Here is a 22,115-nt window from a genome sequence, read left to right on the forward strand (position 1 = left end):
CCTCCCCTTACGCATCAGTGTTTGACAGAGCAGAAGTTCATCAATCTACCCCGAACGTCTCGAACGCACGAGCTGAACGGAAGAGACCTCGAGCACGAGTCGCCGTGACAGAGACCATATGACTGAGATCTCACAGCGAAATAACATGAACTGCACTTCGACTTAGATCGTGTCTACGAAAATGAACGGCAGATAAAGCACCAGTACAAGCTGCATCCTGATGCCAGTTCAGCACCTGGAGGAAAAGGTAATGCAAACCCATTCTGCTCAGCTCTGATGTATTTGCTGTGGTCAGAATGATTTCATCACGCTTTGATTCACATTATAAAAATGTGTATTGTTTTATATGGGAACGATTTAAGCTTACATGAAGCTTACTACAATTTTCTGCTAAGTAATATAATGGAAGTAGTTTCTATACAGTTAGTTTCTGAGGAAGATCATTTTCACTTAATGTTCTGCTTTACAGCACGCTACGGTGGCTTAGGCTGTAACCTTGAGTGATTTTGTTTTATAGTTGTTGTTTTTTATCAGAGCTCTTATCAGCATGTCCTGAACCTTGCTCTCAGTCCCTAAAGATCTTGCATTGGTGTGGTTTTTTAATTATCACGTGCAGTAATTGCCCACTGTCCACCCACTCAACTCAGCTCTTTAATCATCCTCTCTATCTCTTTTGGTCTTTCCCGAATGCGACTTTCTTCTTTTGTGATAAGACCTTCCTAACCATTACACAAGGCAATTCATCAGATTTATGACTGCTGAGTTAGTGTGTGAAAGGTGGGAACAATTGCAACAATTTCAAATTCTAAATTTAAATGTTTTTTCTGTCTTCTTTTTTCATGGAATCCAGAATTCTGCAGTGTAAAATTCCCATTTATTCCTCTCAGATTTCAGGATGTCATTAACTCTTATTAGATAACCATGCCTCGTCAGTGTATAGTTTGTCATAGTCAGCATCAATGGCTCTCAACTTTGAGCTTCGAATATACAAGCTGTCAATTAACTAGACATGTCCCTGTATGTGCATTTTTTACGTGAAGACGTTTTCAAAGCTTGTGCTTTTGAGCGTAGCTCTTTTGAGTCCGTTGAACCTTGAGGAGCATGTGACAGATCAGCATGCTGACGCACCAAGAAGTCTCCATACTAAAAGTGAGAGAGAGAGAGTTGAGTTGGACTTGACGTATTAAAAATCCCTCCACTTGGTCTTGGTTGAAGAGCGATCAGGTGGATCAATGTTCACGTCAGGGATGGCGACTGAGTAAGCTGTTGGCTAAGACACACAATCCTGTCTCACGCAGTAAGGAATACGAGCAAGCTGGATGTTTTACTTACATGTAGACCTCTTTCTCCGGGTCTGTGTTTACACACCTTTAAAAAGCCATTTGCCCTGACGTCTAATGGATCAGCAATAGCCATATGTACGTTTGAGAAGCAAGAGTGTGTATGTGAGCTCTTTATGATTGCCCTGTTTCTTTGGAGATTATTATATGTGCCTGCATGTGTGTGTGTGTGTTTGCATAAGTACTGAACACTCTCCTTCTATCTTTCCCAGATGTCACCTCAAGATCTCAAGAACTAGCTGGGAACTTTTCAGATCTTCCTAAAACTGACTGTAGAACTGGTTTAGACAGTCTTATTTGTATCTATCAGGCCTTTTAAAACAATGGCGTCTTACAGTCCTGCTCCCACAGAAGAGCCGTCCTCAGAGGTAACGAACGGCGACCTGAAGGCAGGCGGCTCGCAGGAGTGCATGAAACTGAAAAAAGAAATATCTTTGCTCAATGGCGTGTGCCTCATCGTGGGAAACATGATCGGCTCCGGGATCTTCGTCTCACCTAAAGGCGTACTGATGTATAGCGGCTCCTACGGGTTATCTCTGGTAGTATGGACAGTCGGTGGGATCTTCTCAGTGTTTGGTGCGCTCTGTTATGCCGAGCTCGGGACCACCATCAGCAAGTCGGGCGCCAGCTACGCTTACATCCTGGAGGCCTTTGGAGGCTTTTTGGCTTTCATCCGTCTATGGACTTCTCTTCTGATCATCGAGCCCACCAGTCAGGCCGTGATAGCCATCACTTTCTCCAACTATATGGTGCAGCCCATCTTCCCAACGTGTATAGCGTCCTACGCAGCCAATCGTCTGCTGGCCGCAGCCTGCATCTGTGAGTTGGAGTGTGTGTGTGTGTGTGTGGATTTGTGTGGATGTATTTAGGAGGTGCTTTTGCAGATTACCTGTGAAGGTTTGTGTACTTCAAGTCTCCAAGAAGATCATTTGAGATATGAGAGTTAAAAGAAATCCCAGACAGCAACATGGTTTCGGCCCAGATCCGGCCCACATCTGGGCCATGTGGAATCCATGTGTACCAGATGTGGGCCAGATTTGGGCCAACTCCATGGTGCTGTCTGGGATAATTCACCCAGAATCCTTTACTCACCATTCCAAAACCATTTGAATTTGAAAAAAAAAAAATTATTGCAAGAGAATAGAATACACTATGGTTCAAAAGTTTGGTGTCAGTAAATTTTTTTTTTTTAAGATAATAATACTTTTATTCAGCAAGGATGCATTAAATTGATCATAAATGCTGTTCTTCTGAACTTTCTATTCATTAAAATATCCTGAACAAAATATGGTTTCCACAAAAATGTTAAGCAGCACAACTGTTTTCAACATTGATAATAATTAGAAATGTTTCTTGAGCAGCAAATCAGCATCAGAATGATTTCTGAAGGATCATGTGACACTGAAGGCTGGAGTAATGATGCTGAAAATTCAGCTTTGCATCACAGGAATGAATTACATTTTTAAAACATTTAACTTTACGTTTCATATTAAAATAGAAAACAGTTATTTTAAGTTTTAATGTTTCAATCAAAGCACTCACGTGGTCTGCACTCTAATTTTTTTTTATTAGTTCCGAATATTTGTATATTTTATCTCCTGCTTGATACTAATAAAAAAAAAATTTGAGTGCAGAACTGTTAAAGTTTCACAATATTATTTTTTTTCTCTATTTTTTAAATGCAGCCTTGGTGAGCATAACAGACTTCGTTCAAAAGCATTAAAAAAAAACCTTACCGACCCCAAACTTTTGAATGGTCATGTGCTTTGCCACTCTGAATCAACTAATATTTGAGTCTGTTTCTCAAAAATGATCATATTTATGCATCCACTGAATGTTGGTAGCACTTCGATATGAAAGAGCGTGTGAACAGTGAAGGAATTGGCAGCAGGAAGTGGGTAGTGGGTTAACATTACACAAACATAAACACAGTGCTACATTTTCCACAGACAATAAGAGTGAATGATGGCATTAAACGTAATGGAAAATCTATTGAGTTCAAAAAACACTCACAAAAAAAGTTCTATGGTATCACTGTCTGACATCATCACAGTAGCCTACATTTTTGTAAGGGGAGAAAAGAGCGAGAGAGGAATTATGAAGTTATGAGAAATAATGAAAGCCTGTCAGTATTTAATGTTAAATGAAAAAGGGAAGAAGAAAAGAATGTGTCAGATGAGTGCTGCTAATGTTGAGGGTTGATTTCACGTGATTCGTCTTGCTCAGAACAGACATGCACAATAGCACAAAAAGTGCAGTCTGATACAGAAAGTGACGATTGGACAGGCATTTCTTGACATTCTCCTCAATTTTGAAATCTAAGAAAAACATATTTGTTTTGTCACCTCAAATAATCAACACATCAAATAATCTAGATCAGTGGATAATCTAGATCATGGTTCTCAACTGATTTGGCCATGGGACCCACATGGGACCCACATGGCTGTTCAGCCTCGACCCACTTTTTTAGGAAATACAATATATATATATATATATATATATATATATATATATATATATACATATTGTAATAAATTGGTTTTTAAAAACAGAGCAAATTTATTTCACAAAAATTGTTGACACACACACAAGTACCGCCCCACTTTAAAAAATTTGTAAGAATATGACTAATACTGATGAATAAACAGTAGGCCTATAAGGTAACGCTGTTAAATAGCAGTCCCAAACTAGTTTTAGTTTGGGACTGAAATACAATAAAGTCTGTAAGTTAGTGTAAAGTCACCACAGACATTTAAAAATATACCACATTATATAAAAAATAAAAATAAAGATATACCATGGTGAATACACAATACTAACATGTTAATAAAACATGGAAACTACAACTGATTAATAGAATGAACATCATACCTGCATGCAAATCCTTCCCAACTAACATATGCCTTACCAGTTACGTGAAAAATTGGTACTTTACTTTTTTTCATGACTTACTAATTGACAACATAATATACGGTGAACATCGCCGCATTTGCGCTTGTACTTGCACAGTATAACGTCTGACCGGACAGGAAAGTTTGTTTTTCTTAGGTGAGAGACTTTTTATTTCGGGGAACAAGCTATGAAAATAACGATAGAATGATGACACGTACTTATAGCGTGACAACATCTGAATCGGGACAACGCGCTATTCTCAGGCACTCACTAAAACTGTGTCTGACAGAAGAGTCAACAGCTTTCACACACGTCTTTCAAAATAAAAGTCTTGCATCAGAGAAATGTGACGGCACACTCCACGACTCAATGCAGAGCCAATAAGAGGAGTTTGACATCCAGGTCCCCCTCACTGGAGATGATGGGTAGCGCTATAAGGTACAACCACACCCTAACCCTACCCAGAACCCAATCAAATAGGTAGAGTATGTTCATTTTGGGGTGAACTATCACTTAATATATGCTAAATATTTAAATAGGTTTTGGGTTTCATCTTACCCGAAATTATCTAACGATACAAATGTAAAAAAAACACGGTTGCACTTTATTTTACAGTACGTGTACTTACAGTGCACTTACCCAAGAAAATACTGTAATATAAGGTAACTACATGCGTTAAGGTTAAGGTTAGGATTAGGAGTAGGTTCAGTAATTGTAATTACTCTAGTAAGTACATTTTTAAAGCTTGTATCTTACCAAGATGCGATTTTATAGATAGTGTATACTTATTAAGTACATAAGACCAGTGTTGGGGAAAGTCACTTCTAAAAGTAATTTTACAATATTGCGTTACTCCCTTAAAAAGTAACTAATTGCAATACTTAGTTACTTTTTATGAAAAATAATGCGTTACGCTACTTTACTGGGCTTACTTAAGCAATCAAAATCAAAATGAAACAGTAATTTTTGCTTATTCGGATGGTTGAACAGTATCATCAAAGGTCAGTAGCAAAGACAATGATTAATAAAGTGAGATTTAATACATAAAGTATATTTGTATAATTTAAAAGATTTAATTATTGCAGGTTTGCATAATATTCTGAGTTTGCATTTCACTGTTTTTATTCATTTTGAGGAATACTGAATCTGTTTTTGTGCAAGTGATGAGTAAATGCCGGCTCACATTTAGTCTAGAACTACAATATCCATCATGTTCACACACAATGCCTCTGCACTTATTCATGATTTCTCTCAGAAGAGCTGTCAGTCAATAAATGGGAAAACAAAGTAACTTGCGTTACTTATTTGAAAAAGTAACTCAGGTATTTTGTTGTACATTTAAAAGTAATGCATTACTTTACTGGTTACTTGAAAAAAGTAATCTGAGTATGTAACTTGTGTTACTTGTAATGTGTTACCCCAACACTGAAATGGACCATGGCGAACATATTTAAACAGGTTGTGAAACCTGTTTTGTTTTCAGACTGTTGAATAAAACTTTTAAAATAGTCCAGTACAAACGTCACTGCCGCTCGTCAACGGCAGCTGTCACAGTTGCTATAGGCGATCCTCCGTAGGCTAGACCGTCCCATTTAACAATGCTCAATTCGACCTTTGTGGACTTCAAAAGGTCTGGTTCTTGGAAGGATGCAGCCTCTGAATTGGGACATGCTTTTGTATGCCCCCATAATCAAACACACTTGATTCAGGTCATCAGCGTTTTATAGAGACTTCATGACCTGAAATATAGGTGTGTCAGGCAAAGGAGACATTTAAAATGTTCTACATCTGAGAAGCACTAATTAAGATTAAGAGTAGATAAAAAGTTTGTCTTTCAAATACATATTTCACCCGCAAATCTAAATGAGGTGTGCAACAAACACACATGCTTCATTGAAAGATAAGAGGAACTAAGAACCTGCTGATTCCTGGAAGGTAAAGTCCTCCCGATTACCAATCTTACCCTTATGACTAATAGCTAATGACAGTCCAGTATGGCATCGAGCCAAAAGGACATTGAGTGAGAAGGAGAGCAATAGCTGTCCTAGTGGACTTATCTAGAATCCAGAGACACACTTTCAATCTCTCTCTTTCATCACAAATACAATGTGTACTTTCTTCTGTGTGTATCTCAGTTTCGCAGGTTTGGTGAGCATTGACTTCCATTGTATGGACAAAAAAACCACAACACAAAAACCTGTGACATTTCTTAAAATATCAGACCGGTCTGGATTGACACGAGGTAGAGTATGTTCATTTTGGGGTGAACTATCACTTAATATATGCTAAATATTTACATTCAATCATCAGGCCCATCTGAAATAAAATATAATGAATTAATAACATGATAACATGTACATATTCCACAAGTAGAAATAGTTCACCTCAAAAATTTACATTTTGTACAATTACTCAAGTCGTTTAACCACATGAAACACAAAATTAGACGTTAGGCAGAATGTATGAGTTACAGTGAAAGTGAATGGTGTTAGTTTCATATTTCCATTGGATATTCATTGTAAAAGATGAAATAGCCATACAGGAATGAGACACATATCTGCCCTCCATAAGCATTAGTAGATTAGAAACAGGTGTGCGAGCAGTTTATGAACTTGAGGCAACATTGATAGCAGCATTTAACAGATAAGATGAAGTCACGGCAAGACGAGAAAACAGTTTTTTTCTTCTTCAGAAATGTGTGTTCAGAGAGAGAGAGAGAGAATTGTCTTGATTCGTGAGAGAGAACTGTAGCATCTACATATTAGCCTATATATTTTTTCAGTTGTTTAATGGGTCAGACTGTGACTATATCTTGTAAACGTGATTGTTTTTCCCAAACCAGTTGTGACACATTGTTACTTCCTCGTTGGTGTTAAGGCGACCTCACACAATCTGCCCGCTCTGACTCAATTTCAGTTCACTTTCCACTGGTTTATTTCCTGTATGAATGCATCATCAAGGGGTATTTCCAATATAAAGCAATACAAATTTGTTTTGAATTGTTTTAATGCTCTCTCATGGAATGCATTATCAAGGCGCAGGTGCTTACAGCTGGATCTGCTGTATGGCAGAAAAAATACCCCGCTAACGCACGCAAACTTTAGTGCTGCCCTAAGCTCTTTCGTTCCTTGCAAAACAACCAGCAGGAGTGCTAGAGTCAGCAGCCCTGCTTCCTCAAGCCAGGAAGACTACCTTACTAAAGACACACACATGATCACACACACACTCGCTCACACGCTCCCTTTGTCTGAACCTCCCACACAAATCAAGACATTCCTGGGTCAAAACAAACTGACCCCTGAAGATCATTGATCCTCTTGGAAAACAGGGGAAGACCATATCTATTTCATGTTATTGCAGTGATGTTGTGACTAGACTGACTCAGACTCACAAGAACACCCATGCGGATCCTTAAAGGGATAGTCCACCCAAAAATTTTAATTTCGCCATCATTTACTGACTCTCAGTTACATTCCCATTGACTTCCATTGACGAAAATACAAAAGTCTTGTCAAATTAAAATGTGACATTCTTCAAAATATCTTCTTTTGTGTTCAGCAGAAGAAAGAACTGCATACAGGATTGGAACAACATTAAGCGGGAGTAAATGATGACAGAATTTTCATTTTTGGGTGAACTATCCCCTTTAAAGCCTAGTAGATGCACACCTCATGCACCTCATGTCACCTGAGCTCCTCAGTGCGATGAGAATTGGTTTTTCAGCTTCACCTGTGTTTGTTCTGCAGGCTTGCTGACATTTGTGAACTGTGCGTATGTGAAGTATGGGACGCGCGTTCAGGACATCTTCACCTACGTAAAGGTCCTAGCTCTCATCGCCGTCATCATCACTGGCCTGGTTAAGATATTCCAAGGTAAAGACACTTCAAGAAAATATATTAGGCCTACACCTGTATAATGTTTGTGACTATTTGTATCTGTATGTATACAGTATAATTAAATCCTGCTGGTTTGTGTGTGTGTTTGTTTCAGGTTACACACAGAACTTTGAAGGGCTGTTCTCAGGTTCCTCTCACGATCCTGGTGACGTGGCTCTGGCATTATATTCTGCTCTTTTCTCCTACTCTGGATGGGACACGCTGAACTTCGTCACTGAGGAGATCAAAAACCCTGAGAGGTTATCTATCTATCTATCTATCTATCTATCTATCTATCTATCTATCTATCTATCTATCTATCTATCTATCTATCTATCTATCTATCTATCTATCTATCTATCTATCTATCTATCTATCTATCTGTCTGTCTATCTATCTATCTGTCTGTCTGTCTGTCTATCAAATAAAAGTGCATCTAGCTGGGTTTACCTGTTTTAAATGTCTTTATCTTTGATTCACTCCATTTACTGAATGTCTAATTGAACACAGCAAACGTGTGGTTTTGTCACATGCCTTTTTGTGGGATGTTCAGGTCTGTCATGTGACAAGAGCTCCCTTTAAACTTTCCTTCACACAAACTATCCAAGCACTTCTCCATTTGGGTCCTGGGTAGAAGTAACTACTCTGTGTTGATAAAGACCAGAATGAGATGTGATGAAGCTGTCATTATTACAAGAAAAAGAGAATCACCACAAATATACATAGAATATGTAAACATCTACCGCAGTGTCCAAACTCGGTACTGTCCTGCAGAGTTTATCTGCCTGGAAGTTTCTAATATGCCTATGGGTTTGCTCTAAGAGCTTGGAGAGTTGTAGACTGTTTAGAGGCCAGGTATTATATGCACAATAATGCTGCCCTCTGGTGGGTTTTTTATTTGTTTATTTATTTATTTATTTGCAGAAATCTCCCACTGGCCATTGCTATCTCCATGCCCATTGTCACAGTGATCTACATTCTTACCAATCTGGCATACTATACAATCCTGCCCATCCCTGCCATCCTGGACAGTGACGCCGTGGCTGTGGTGAGTATTCGTCTCTGGAGCTGGTCAATATTGTTGAGAAACACATGGTGGGACAGATTAATTTAGTAGATATTCTTTTTTACAGTTTTTCTCAGTCGCTTTGGTGCATTTCTCACATCACTATTTACATTTGCACAACAGTTAGTTCAACCTCCACAACATTTAGTCATTTGTGCACATCATAGTAGCAGTTTCTCATTCCTTCCAACAAATTACAAATGCTTTTGGACATGCATCAATTATTGCTTTCATACAACTCTCTGCTGTTTTATAACATTATCATTTGCTTATGTCATGTCAGTCAAAATTAACTATACTTGTGAATGCTGAATAGTCATTCCATATAAAACTAATAGTCCTCATTTCATTGCTTGAGTCATTACATACAAAAATGATGAACTAGTTGTCAAAATCTGTCAAGCAAATTTTACACATTTTTTTAAATCTTTTTTTTCTTTTCTGAAAATGTCTCCTAAATTGAACAATTTCTCTCAGGTGAATCTCAGCTTTCACTGAGGAGAAGGGGTGTGTGAAGCATTAGTTGCAACCAATGTTCAGTTCCAATATGTACTGCAATATTGTTTCCAGTTGTGCACAGCTCTACCCAAAGGGAGTTTATGTTTGTTGTAAATAAGGATGTATTTTTTCTTTTGCACAATGCTGTGAACAAATTAGAATTGCAAAGAGCATATGCAGTAAAAATGTGAAACATACATATTCAGTGTCTTGTACTCAGTTACCTCACTAAATACAGTAATGTGTAACTTTACTGTATTTTTCAAATGGCTGTGCAAATAGTATTTAGTGCTGTCTTGAGCATTTTCAGGTAGTGTCACCAAGATCTGTCTTTCTTTGCATTGGAAAACATTTACAGAGTAAACTGTCATAATGAAAACATGACAAAGCCATTTGACTATCTTGTTCATAAACAGTGGTGTCAGGACTTTTCATCTTGATGACACTGACACTTTCATTGATATTAATACTTGCTTTTGAGGAATGAGTTATCCATTTTGAGCAAGTAACACGCTTTTGCAGGTTATCAACTAGGTTTTGCAGTTTGTACTAATTGTTTAACTGTTGTGCAAATGTAAATAGTGATGTGAGAAATGCACCAAAGCGACTGAGAAAAACTGTAAACTTAGTTCTTATTTGGTTTTATTAGTAAGATTTTGTTGTGCTTTTGAAAGACGTGACGTTATGTTAACCAAGGCTGCATTTATTTGATAAAAAATACAGTGAAAACTGTAATATTGTGAAATTACAGCTTTAAATGAATTGTTTTCTATTTGAATATATTTTAAAATATAATGTATTCCTGTGAATGCACAGCAACCATTTCTCCAGTCTTCAGAAATCCTTCTAATATGCTGATTTGGACCTCAAGAAAAAATTCTGATTATTGAAAACAATTGTGCTGCTTAATAGTTTTGTGGAAACCATTGATTTTTCTTTCAGGGTTCTTTCTTTATAGAAAGAAGAGCATTTATTCGAAATAGAAATCTTTTGTAATATGATAAATATCTTTACTGTCGCTATTAACATAAAAGTGTTCATTTAAAAAATCTTCCTGACCCAAAACTTTTAAACAGTTGTGTACATTAAAGAAGTAAAGTTTTAAGTTTGAATCATCTTTTGGCTAGTTCCTGGGCTAATTCAAGTTTTAATTCACAGACATTTGCAGACCAGGTATTTGGGTATTTCAACTGGACAATACCGGTCGCTGTCGCCTTCTCCTGCTTTGGAGGATTAAATGCATCAATAGTGGCTGCATCAAGGTGAGTACTATCCATAGACTGTAAAAAAATATGGACGTAGTGTCCGTGACGTCACCCGTAGGTTTCTGAAGAGCATTTTTGAAGCCTAAAGTGGGCGGAGTCGGCCGTCGCCATCTTGGCCTCGCGTCACCTTGCGTCACTCTCGGATAACAGAAAATGGGCAAAGAGGCGGGGCGTGGGTGAAGCTGGAAGAGCCTGGCTATGAAACCACGCTCGCGGCTCACCGCTCGACGTGATCGAGTTAGCTCAGGCTTGGGAGGTAATGCTATATGCTACTGAAAGTACCCTATGGAAAGTACCAAGTCTGCGACTGCACAGGGCCTCGCGCTAAAGTGACAGTTGATGATGTAAAGCCAATGAAAAGTTCCTGTTTTTGCCCTTCGAAATATTATTAAAAGACATGGCTACAAGTGAGACTGTGTATCGTGATTCTGTACTATTCTGCTAGTTGAAAATGTATTATGCTGTAACTTAACTATTATTCTGAGAGAGTGTGTGTGACAGTGATTTATGTGCATAACAGTTACATGTCAGTCACTCTTTTTTTTATAGTCTATGGTCCGTCAGCGCGGAATCGCTCGTCAAGTTTGTAGAGAGCTTATTCAGTCCATTTTAAATTCTGATCTTGGCCGCCTCTCAAATGGGTTAAACCATAGATATATTATGAAGTTCAAGTAAATGCGCTAGAAAATCCGCGCTCATTCAAGGATGTGCATTTATAGCACGGACGGAGAAAGCGCCGACACCTGCAGGATTTCATCTGACGGTACATAAGCATATTATAATCTATCTGTTCCGTGAGAGCAGAACAAACGAGCCTTTATATCTATAGACGTTTTTAAATCTGAAAACTCCAAAAACCAACGAAATTGTCAGACATCCATTAGTGCATGTTCACAGAGGAAAACAACTGAAATACAGCGCTGGTTGTTCTCTCGAACGATACTCGACGACAACGACGGAATCCTAAGCCGTGGGCGAAGTAATGGGTGTATTAAATTGTATGAAATAATCCCGAAAAAAGCACAAACACTGCAGAGATGGCAAGTTCAGCAGCTAAAATTTGCTGAGGTGAAGTGAGTAGTGACGCGGCTAACAGCAAACAAACGGCTAGCATTGACATCAGCGGGAATCCACCTGTCACTCAAAAGTGGACACACCCTTAATTATGCAGAACTTTAAATATTAATCAACTAAACGGATGAGTTATAAAAAAAATCACCCCCCTCACAGTTGTTATGAAGGGCAAAATTAGCTGTATAGACCAAAGCCACATAGAGATCCAGGCTGTAAACATGTTTTTTTCTGCTGTAAAGTTGGTGATTTTAACATGGGGGAGATACAGATTTGACTCACTTCTGCAGCCAGCCTCAAGCGGCCAGTGGATGAATTGCAGTTTAACTCACTTCCGTGTTGGTTTCAAGAGAGAGACGGGGAGGTTGCCGCTTGGTACTATCACATGCAGCATAACCAATGCCATTGGCCCTGTTTACACCTGGTATTAAGATGCGTTTTGTTCATTCGGATCACAAGTGGACGAGGGAGACACATTCACGTTTACACCTGGTGTATTGATCCGTCTCTTTTGTCAACTTCCAGCCACTTCTGTCCTGATTTCTTCGAGGGGAGGGTCTATGGGCGGGTAAATGTTTGGGCTTTCTCAGATTTTTTAATCTAATGGATTAAATAAGCTCATCCAATTTACATATGAATGTGACCTGAGAAAACATTCATATGCTTTTGTTTCTGCTCTGACAGCTGTAAGACCACACCGAACGCTTTGAGTGTGTGTTAGAAATCAGGAATGGTGAGAGAACATTGTGCTTGGTGCGTTTTTCAAAAACGCTTCTTAATACCAGGTGTAAACAGGGACATTGTTGTCATCTGATTCATCACATTCCCTCTCAGGCACCATTTTCATTTTCCTTCCTAACTTCAGTCTCAGCTCATTTCTCATTCACGTATCTCCTGTCAGGCTGTTCTTCGTGGGCTCCAGAGAGGGCCACCTGCCAGACTACCTGTGCATGATTCACGTCACCCGCTACACCCCCATCCCTGCCCTACTCTTCAATGTCAGTTCCCATCATCTCCATTTGTCTCTCACAATATGCTGTTTTATAGATGTACTTTTGTTCTGTTTCAATTCTGTGCATAGCCCATAAATCATTGTGTCTATAACTGTGTAGTATTCTCACACGTTTTGTTGTGTGACAGGGTGCCATGGCTCTTGTGTATCTGTGTGTGGAGGACGTCTTTAAACTGATCAACTACTACAGCTTCAGCTACTGGTTCTTTGTGGGTCTGTCTATCCTGGGACAGATGTATCTGCGATGGAAACAACCAGATAGAGTTCGACCACTAAAGGTAACCACACAAACCAGAATCTGCTAAAATCATGGTGTCATATGTGACCCTGGATCACAAAACCAGTCATAAGTAACACGGGTATATTTGTGGCAATAGCCAAAAATACATTGTTTGGGTCAAAATAATAGATTTTTCTTTTATGCCAAAAATCATTAGGATATTAAGTAAAGATCATGTTCCATGAAGATATTTTGTAAATTTACTACCGTAAATATATAAAACATTTATTTTTTTGAGTGAATGCAGCACAATCACGAACATAAATGGACAACTTAAAGGCGATTTTCTCAATGTTTCGATTTTTTTGCACCCTCAGATTCCAGATTTTCAAATAGATGTATCTCGGCCAAATATTGTCCTATCCTAACAAACCATACATCAATGGAAAGCTTATTTATTCTGCTTTCAGATGATGTATACAACAAAATAAAATAAAAAAAGACTGGTCTTGTGGTCCAGGGTCACATCTCCCAATGTGAGATATAAAGTTGCAGTTGTGAAATATCCTGTCAGTAAACGCGTCATCAGAAAGAGAAGAGATGTTGCTGCAAGATGGAGGGGAAGTGATTTTGATTAAAGATTACGAGGGCGTATGAATTTTAAGAAAATTATGATGTTTACTGATTAAAATGTCATTTTGTCAAGTGTCATACCCCGTAAAGGAAGTCAAAACAAAATGTTGGGGTGATGGGGTGAAAAATGCTCTTATAAATAACTATTAATTTTGGTTTAGTGCACAAGCATTATAGTGCCATTAACCATCCCAGAAAGCAACATAGTGTCTTCCCAGATTCGGCCCACATCTGGTAGGTTACATGTGGAATCCACACGTACCAAATGTGGGCCGGATATGGGCCAACACCATGTTGCTGTCAGCCGAAGTCATTTAGTAGGCCTAATAATAATAATTTGCACAGTCCAAACTCTCATTTATCTTACCTTTTTTCTTTTTTCCAGCTCAGCCTGTTCTTCCCAATTATATTCTGCCTCTGCACTATATTTCTTGTGGTGGTGCCTTTATATAGCGACACTATCAACTCGTTAATCGGCATTGGCATTGCCTTATCGGGAGTTCCCGTCTACTTCCTGTGCTGCCATCTACCTGCCACACGCCGGCCAATGTGGATCCGCAAGTTTATTGGTATGTCTTCTAATACTAGTTTAGATTTACAGAGTTAAAACTGCTCTTTATATTGATGAGTCAATATTTTCATTCCCCTTTCCCCAGCATCTTCAGGTATACTCATTCAGAAGGTGTGCTACTGTGTTCTTACTGAGATGGACACCGGGGATGAAAAGGCGGAGTAGAAGAGGACGATCCGACGATGCACTGAGAAGACAACTGTGCTATACCTGGAATAAACCTGGACATGCAATACACAAGCTGCTGATGTGATTAACCTCGTTTCACACTGGTTACAATTTTAGATTTATCAGATATCACGTGAAAAGTCCCCTGCAAGTCCTTTATATTTATTGGAAATATTTATGTAGAAGAGCGGCATTTTTGACTGTCAGTCAACGTGTGTTTGTCTCGCAGCCTGTTCACGCAAACATCACACGTCATCAGCGCGTTCACGTACGCTATGCAGACAGAGCGAGAATGGCAGGCAAACAGTACTGTTGTTTTCTCACCGGTGAATGACATATGATGTAATCCATTAACATTGTCTCTGGTCATCTGTGCGTGTTCATGTGTTTTGGAGGAGGCGTGGTTTAGACAGCGATTTGCTTTCAACGCTAGCAGGCTAAAGTTAGCATTTCCCAGATCACCTATTGCACCTTTATGTAGCTTTTATAAATGTGCCTTTTTAAAAACATTACTGGTGTGCATCTTGAGACAAAACAATGGCACTGACATATTTTAAGATAAAGTAGTGCAAGTTGCTTTCAGTTAAAACAGCTCAAACATGCATTTTAGTCTGGGACTAGACTTAAGTCTTGTCTGTGAAACCGGTGGATAATGTGCGACAAAACGATTTTTGACTTGTTGCAGGGGTAGGAAAGATGATGAAATGATGGCACTGATAACAGAGGAATTACTTAGAGACATTTGTACCATTGCTTTGAAACAGCTGTAAACCTAAATCAATCTTGCACATGTTAATTTAACATAAATGTAGATGCTTGTACACTGAAAGCCTAATGAAACACCTTGTATTTTGTAGAAAGGAATTGCCACTACAGAATGTTTTATCTTTACAAGTTTATATCTGAATATCAAAAGCAGTATTTTCCATTTTTTGTAAAGACTGAAATGACAATGGCAGTGTTATCGATTTGTGATAAATAACTAGTTGAATAAGACAAAAAATAAATAAAATAAAGGACAAAATGCAAAACCTGTGTGTGTGTTAATCATGAGGACATAAATATTCACGTTGGGCTCTTATTTTATCTGTCGTTTTATTTATGTGCTTTGAATGACAGCTTCAAGAGGGAGATCCATTAGTGTGTGTGCATGAATGAAAACAGCACTTCAGCAGACTGTAAATGAATGGAGAGGGTGGGAAGGCAATAAGATTGCTCTTTAATGGCATGAAAACAGCATAACACCTCTTCATCAAATGTCATATTTAATCTTAATATTGCTACCCATCCCTTAGTCCTTCTCAATACATATGTACAAAGTGATCACAAAATTATCCATCGAAGTGTTAGCCAATCGTCTCTTCCCAGGGCCTCTTCTTGTCTTCCTTTGGACTACTCGATTTTCCTGTTGACATTGGTGCTGCTGACTGCTGAAGGGGGTTGTGGGTAAAAGTCTGCCTTAGAGGACCTTGGAAAGTGCAGGAATAAATGACAAATGTGAACGGCAAGCATCAGCTGTAAAAACATTGCCTACCCTAGCTTTAAGCGGCACAACAGTTTTCAACATTGATAATAATAAGAAATGTTGCTTGAGCAACACATCAGCATAAAATGACTTCTGAAGGATCATGTGACACTGAAGACTGGAGTAATGATGCTGAAAATTCAGCTTTGATCACAAGAATAAATTACATTTTAAAAAAAACAACGGTATTTTAAATTGTAATATTTTAAAAAATATTACTGTTTTTACTGTATTTTTGATCAAATAAATGCCCCTTTGGGGGGCATAAGATATATATTTCAAAAACATTACAAAAAAATCTTACTGACCTTTTGAAGGCAGTAGACGGCATAGACATTTCAGTAGGTTTTTAAACTGAGCTATGGAGAGCAAATCCTCACCTTTGGCTGCCATATCCAGGTGTCCTTTAATTCTCCTGTCTCTCTCCTCCAGCTGCTGAGCCAACTGGGCATTCTTCCATCCTGAGGTGAACAGACACAGAAACATTATATAGAGAAAATAAGACGGGCAAAAGGACAAGACCAGGAGAGAAGATTCAGATACAGAACAGTGTTGTTCTTGTGATCTACAACTAAGGCCCTGTTTACAGCTGGTATTAAGATGCGTTTTGGTCGTTCGGATCACAAGTAGACGAGGGAGACACATTCCTGTTTACACCTGGTGTTTTAACCCGTCTCTTTTGTCCACTTTCAACCACTTCTGTCCTGATTTCTTCGAGGGGAGGGTCTATGGGGTTATATATATATATATATATATATATATATATATATATATATATATATATATATATATGTATATATATGGGTTTTTTCAGATCTTTTAATCTAATGGACGAAATAAGCTTACGCAATTTACATACAAATGCGACTGGAGACATTTCTGCTCTGACAGCTGTAAGATCACACTGAACACTGTGTGTGTGTTAGGAATCAGGAATGATGGGAGAACATTGTGCTAGGTACGTTTTAAATCAAACTTGGGTCTCCAGCCGACAAAGTTTAAATCCCGTCTGGCTAGAGCTCTTCCCATAATGTTCATGCATTAGATCAGTAGGCGGAGAGTAGACGGTCTTTTGTGGCTGTTTGAACACACTGGACCACATGAGCGTTTACACTACGAAATCAATCCCGTCTAATGTGTTTTCAACGACCTCTGGAAGAGATTGAAAGTGGACAAGCTCAAAACGTTTTAGACCCCGTTTACACCTTTATTTATAGTCGTCCGATCGACCAAAACGCATCTTAATACCAGGTGTAAACACGGCCAAAAACTATGGAACAGCATTTTCGGTAATTGAAATGAGGCTGAAATTTTTGTTTTTTTTAATTAATGAAAATTAGCTAAAATTAACTAACGGAAATAAATAGTATTTGATACTAAATGTCTATTTACACCAAGAGCAAATAGCTCATGTTGTTGGCAGAGGCTACTAACTAACGTGAGGCCCATCATTGTATGATTGAGTCAGACAAAATTGCAAAAGAAATCCCGTTGATAAAAGAATCAGTGGCGTGGAGAGTAAGGTAGGTGGCGTTAGTTTTTAATGCGACCGACCAAAGTTCAAATCCACCTTTTTCCGAACTCATTCTTCTCCCTTTTCCCATTACATACCAGCACTGAGATGTGCTTATTTTTAAATTAAAATAAAGAAAATATATTATTTAGTAATGGAAATACTTGTGTTTAACAGCTAGGGTTAGAAGTAGGTTTAGGGCTGGGCTTAAGGGACAAAATATGTTACGCATTTTATGGACAAAGTATTATATTTATCTAATGATCTATATATCATAATATTACACTAAATGTGTTGGTATTGCTGCATACTGTTTTATAATATTATATACTACAATGCACTGCAAAGATGTAGTAAATATAGAGGTGCAAAGATATAGTACATAGACAGCATTTAACACTATTTGCACTGTGCCAAAAAAAACTTTTTCTTGCTATTTACACTTGCAAATACCAGCTGTCAAATAAGTTTAAGTTGAAGTACTAAAATGGAAATAAAAATAAAGCTAAATATAAAAAAAAATGCACAGTGCATATATATATAGTAAAACTAAAATAAAACTTAAAAATAAAAAAGCTCATTCAAAATATTAATAAATACTATGATGACCGAAAAATCCTTAGAAAGAATCTTCTTAAAACCATCCACACCTTTCTTGATGCTTTCTATGAAACCTTCGTTCATAGGCAGAGCTGAAGGTGGGTGTGTGATGCGTTCTGGGATGTTAAGCTTCTGTCTCACTGTCGGGTGCCTCAGCAGGGCCACCTGACCCAGCGAGAAGAGGTTAGAGGTCATCCAGTAGGTAAACACCGCCTGTAAAACACACAGACCACATGACACAGCATGACAAGAGAAGACCGATCCCTTCACAAATACTGTGTGGCGAGAGAGTGTGAGAGACTAACCGTGGGGAAGTGAATCGTCAGAGGGAGGATAACAAAGGGCATGATCCTGAAGACGGTCTTCATGGCCCTCAGATTGGGGTTGTCTACACCAGATTCAGCTCCCAACTAAAAACACATTTGAAATGGTTGCAATGCCTCAAAATTGTGGCTGTCATTAATATGGTCCTTACAAACCACGGCTAAATTCCAAGTCTCGGAGACATACAGCAGCTTTATGTAAATCTAATAGTTTAAAAAATAGAAAATGCAAAAGTGATCATATGGTGACTTTTATTCCTGGCTCATTGCATTAAAAAGAGCCTCTTGTTCCATGACTGAAAGAAACAGATTTGGAATAACTTTACAGTTAGTCCATTATTAATTTATTTCTTTTTATGAACTAATTTACCTCTAAGATGGCAAACATAGTGCCAGTCACGGCAATGGGGAGAATGTAAAATGGATCAGATGCGGTTAGATCTGTGAACCACCAGAGGCCGCCAGTCTGCAAACTCGGTACAGGGAGATCAGCCATCTTACGCAAGGCAATGAAGAAAGAGACGAAGATTGGAGCCTGAAGAGGACAGAGATAAAAAGTTAAATATATGACTACTAAACAGCAGCTGATTATCCAAGTAACTTGACCTTGAAAACTAAACAGCGAACAGATGCTCATAAGAAAGAAGCATTGACAGTAACTGACCTGTACCAAGGGCACTAGGAACCCACGCAAAGGGTTCACGTCATGTTTCTTCTGAAACATCATCAAGTCAGTATATGCCTTTGAAACTGAAGAAAGGAAAGTAATTCTTCTTAATTAAAAATAATACTAAAAAATAATCCACTACTAAAAAGTTTGAGACTAGAATGAGAGAACAAATTAGAGGAACAAACACCAGAGGAAAGAAAAAAGAAGCAATGCATGAGATAAGACCATTTACACACTCAGATAGAAAATGTATAGTTATAGAATAGAAATATATGAATAGAAAATATGGTTTAGAAAAGATGACACACTTACAATCAAATTTGTTACCGCTCTGCTTGGCTTCATTCATGCGGTTGGTGAGTTTTGTCATTTCTGGCATGACGTTGTTCAGTTTGGCTGCCTCTCTCTGTCCCTTTACAATGACCGGGAACACAAGACACCGGGCAACAATGGTGCCTGAGGAAGACAGACAGGTAGTTATGGTAAAAAAAATTATAATAATAAAAAAACAGACAGACGACAGACAAATGGATAGATAAATAGACAGACATACAGATAGAATTCATAATTCTGCCTAATTCTTTCTCTGTATTAGAACTACTCAAACACTCTCTGATTTTAAACCAAGGCTAAAAACTTATCTGTTTTCTTTGGCTTTTAAGTATTATAGAGATTAATAGAATCTTTTTTATTGTTTTTGTTTGTTCTTTGTATGAATGGTGTTATAATTTGTAGTAGTGTAAAGCACTTTGGTCAACTCGAAGTTGTTTTAAACTGTGCTATAGAAATAAACTTGCCATAATTTACAAAACAAAGATGCACAAATCTACCTGCAACAATGGCCCCCCACCATGGCAGCCCAATGCCAACATGCATAAACTCCAGCAGATTCTGGATCAGGCCCACAGGTGTGGCGCTGCACAAGCCGAGCTCTGATAGGCTGGCTTCAGCTCCAGCTCCCTGCAGGACATCCAATGCAGTGAGAGGAGCCTCGGCCACTTGCTCTGTGATTGGTGGTGTGACTGCGGGGGCGGGGTCAGCAGCAAGACTTGGGATGGAGACTGGGACAGATAGAGCAGCGTCTGCCGTTTCACTTGGAGTCGACAAGCTCTGAGCTGCTTCTATCGTCTGTAACATAAGCAAAATATTTGAGAAGTTGTTGAAAATCAACCACAATAGTCAATTCACAATTCCTAATAATCACTGCAATAATGATCCGATCATAGACTCTAAAGCATTTGCCGATTTATACCCAAACAGCGACTTTTTTTGGCCAGGCAGTGTATTTGGCAGTAGTAGAAACACTTTGCCACTAAAAGAAAATTCCTTTGGGGCAACCCACCTGCGAGCTGTTGTGTCTGACTGCCACGGCACTGACCAGCAGGAACTGGCCATGATTGGGACACCCAAAAAGTGCCCTAACTAGAGGACCCCTACTCCCTCTGCCAGTGTGAAGATGTGATCTCGGTACAAACCACTGCAACAAGATGGGAGTCAGGAAAAACGTCAGATTGCACAATCAAACACAGACCTTTTTTAAAAATGCAATAAACAACAGGCTGTTCAGGATATTTACATTTATTCATTTTTAGTAGACAATATTATATAATGCAACTTACAAATGAAGAACATCACAATTATTTTGATGCAAGAGTGATTGTAGAGTAGAATGATACTAACTAGATTTGTACAAAGCAAGGCGGAGGTGAAATGCAAAAAAGGAGAAAAATAATTTATAAATAAATGAACAAACAAATAAATATTTTTTTTCTTGAATATCTAAGCCAGTGGTTCTCAACCTTTTTGACTTGAAAGCCCCCACTGTCCAACACTATATTCAAAGACCCCATATTTGACAAACTATAAAATATTATTAATAGAAACTGGGAGTGTTTGTGTCTGTACTGACAGGCAAATTACCACAATTAATTTTGTGATTCCAGAAGTTCCATGTTCTTCAATAAAAACTAGATTAAAAAGTTGGTAGAGAAACTTTGATGTTGGTTTGAGAAAGATTGGCAAAAAAAGTTTAAAAGTAGTTTTAAAGTTTTGAGTATGAAGAAGTTAAGGCCATGCTGTTTGCTACACAGTTTCTAGGGTGTTGCTATGTGGTTGTTAGGGTATTCTGTCTTAGGGTATTTCATTTTATGTTTGTTTTTTTGCATTTTAATTCAAATCGATCATAAAAATCAAATACTAATATATTACATTTATTAATATATGAATTATATATTACAGTATTATATAAATAAGTCATACAGCTGCGGAGCCCTTGGAAGTTCGCTAAGGGCCCCTGGTTAAGAACCACTTATCTAAACTATAAGACAAATTGTAAAGAAAATGAGTTATCAGTCACATGACGACGCTGTTATTCTACAAGAAATGTACATATTTCAAATTATGACACAAAAATATATATAACACAAATGAAATATATTTATGATCTCACCAAATAACCCTGATCATGACACCTTGGTCCAGGCAACATATTAATTTATCAACCAATCAACAAATGGTTTCTATGTGAACATTAATCCTGATGTTTTAAGAGCTTTATTTTTAAATGTTTTGAAGATGTCAAGAGACATTAATACCCGCTCTAAACAACACAACCTGAGCTATGCTATTTAGCTTCTGTCAAAGTCATGTCATGTGAAGTACAACGTTTTTGTGTACTTTGGGGAGCGAATTGTCAATGTACAAAACGCCACTCACCTTATTCCCTGTCAGAGCAATAGGAAGAGAAGAAATGCTCGCTGTGCTTGTTTGTCGAAACATACATGTTGTAAGACATTCAGTAACCACTCGACCCCTGAGCGCAGCCATCTTGGATCGAAAGAACGCATTGTACGGTGAGCGCAAAGGGACAACGC

The 22,115-nt window shown here is 38.2% G+C and overlaps 2 protein-coding genes across 2 annotated transcripts; one reads left to right on the forward strand and one right to left on the reverse strand.

Annotated features, from left to right (window-relative positions):
• The first annotated feature begins 58 nt into the window (after positions 1-58).
• On the forward strand, positions 59-15,642 carry slc7a7 (solute carrier family 7 member 7). Its single transcript, XM_082155714.1, has 10 exons — positions 59-247; positions 1,553-2,159; positions 7,979-8,104; positions 8,223-8,367; positions 9,032-9,155; positions 10,830-10,933; positions 12,909-13,005; positions 13,148-13,297; positions 14,258-14,441; positions 14,529-15,642. Exons 2-10 carry the CDS (start codon positions 1,664-1,666, stop codon positions 14,606-14,608), a joined length of 1,506 nt encoding a protein of 501 aa, XP_082011840.1. The 5' UTR covers positions 59-247; positions 1,553-1,663; the 3' UTR covers positions 14,609-15,642.
• A 167-nt stretch (positions 15,643-15,809) lies between these two features.
• On the reverse strand, positions 15,810-22,109 carry oxa1l (OXA1L mitochondrial inner membrane protein). Its single transcript, XM_082155745.1, has 10 exons — positions 21,958-22,109; positions 20,585-20,719; positions 20,073-20,370; positions 19,555-19,698; positions 19,237-19,322; positions 18,943-19,107; positions 18,555-18,659; positions 18,300-18,462; positions 16,517-16,597; positions 15,810-16,079 (listed from the first exon to the last, which is right to left on the reverse strand). Exons 1-10 carry the CDS (start codon positions 22,066-22,068, stop codon positions 15,958-15,960), a joined length of 1,410 nt encoding a protein of 469 aa, XP_082011871.1. The 5' UTR covers positions 22,069-22,109; the 3' UTR covers positions 15,810-15,957.
• Between the last annotated feature and the right edge of the window lie 6 nt (positions 22,110-22,115).

This window comes from Leuciscus leuciscus (genome assembly GCF_965113295.1).
Source record: "Leuciscus leuciscus genome assembly, chromosome: 2".
In the NCBI taxonomy this organism is placed as follows: Eukaryota; Metazoa; Chordata; class Actinopteri; order Cypriniformes; family Leuciscidae; genus Leuciscus; species Leuciscus leuciscus.